General features: G+C 37.4%; 1 protein-coding gene across 1 annotated transcript in view; it reads right to left on the bottom strand.

Moving 5' to 3' along the window:
• Positions 1 to 669, bottom strand: part of LOC119594605 — a gene marked incomplete at its 3' end in the record, with an annotated part of 2,306 nt that overhangs the window by 167 nt on the left and 1,470 nt on the right. The window contains 2 exon segments of the mRNA XM_037943656.1: positions 66 to 170; positions 451 to 600. Of these exon segments, the coding sequence (XP_037799584.1) occupies positions 66 to 170; positions 451 to 600 (255 nt within the window).

Here is a 669-nt window from a genome sequence, read left to right as displayed (position 1 = left end):
TTATATCCAGTGATCCAAATACTTATTTGCAAAAAGTAATTGCAAAAGTTGGAAACTATACTCACCGAGACCAAAGGACCAAGAGAGATGATTGTGGTCCCAATGGGGCATCCAATCACGGTTGTCACCCATAGCTCCAAAGATTATCACAGCAATAAAGCCAAAGAACCCTGTGATGATGAATAATGATTAGCAATCTATGTTAGGGTTATTCCTTTGTAAATGAATAACAATTACATGGCACATGAACTGAAAGTAGGACTAATAATATACAAATGAAGACCAGTATAAACAATCATTAAGAATACAAACATACAATCCCCATAACAGCAACAATTAATGAGAAACTTGTGGAGAACAAGGAGTGAGGAGTCTCCTATGACCCAGAGAAGATTGGCATGGCTTTCTAAAGTGCAAAATTTTCACATCCATCTGGAGCTGGAGACTTACATGAGATGAAGAGATCAATGTAGGCTAGCTTCAAGACATATTTCTCAAAATCTTCACCAGGACAGAGGATGAGAACACCCGTGAGGCCAGCGCCAAGCAGTGACAACGTGAAGCAGAAGGTGTAAAAGACCTGGACTGTAACAAAGAATGCTGAAATGCAAAAATGATATATATTAGTGCCAGATATTATTTTAAAAAATCAAATTTACAAGTTAACTT

The sequence above is a fragment of the Penaeus monodon genome, chromosome 34 (genome assembly GCF_015228065.2).
Source record: "Penaeus monodon isolate SGIC_2016 chromosome 34, NSTDA_Pmon_1, whole genome shotgun sequence".
Classification (NCBI taxonomy): Eukaryota; Metazoa; Arthropoda; class Malacostraca; order Decapoda; family Penaeidae; genus Penaeus; species Penaeus monodon.
The sequence above is the reverse complement of the archived record's forward strand: the minus strand, read 5'-3'. Positions and strand labels throughout refer to the sequence as shown.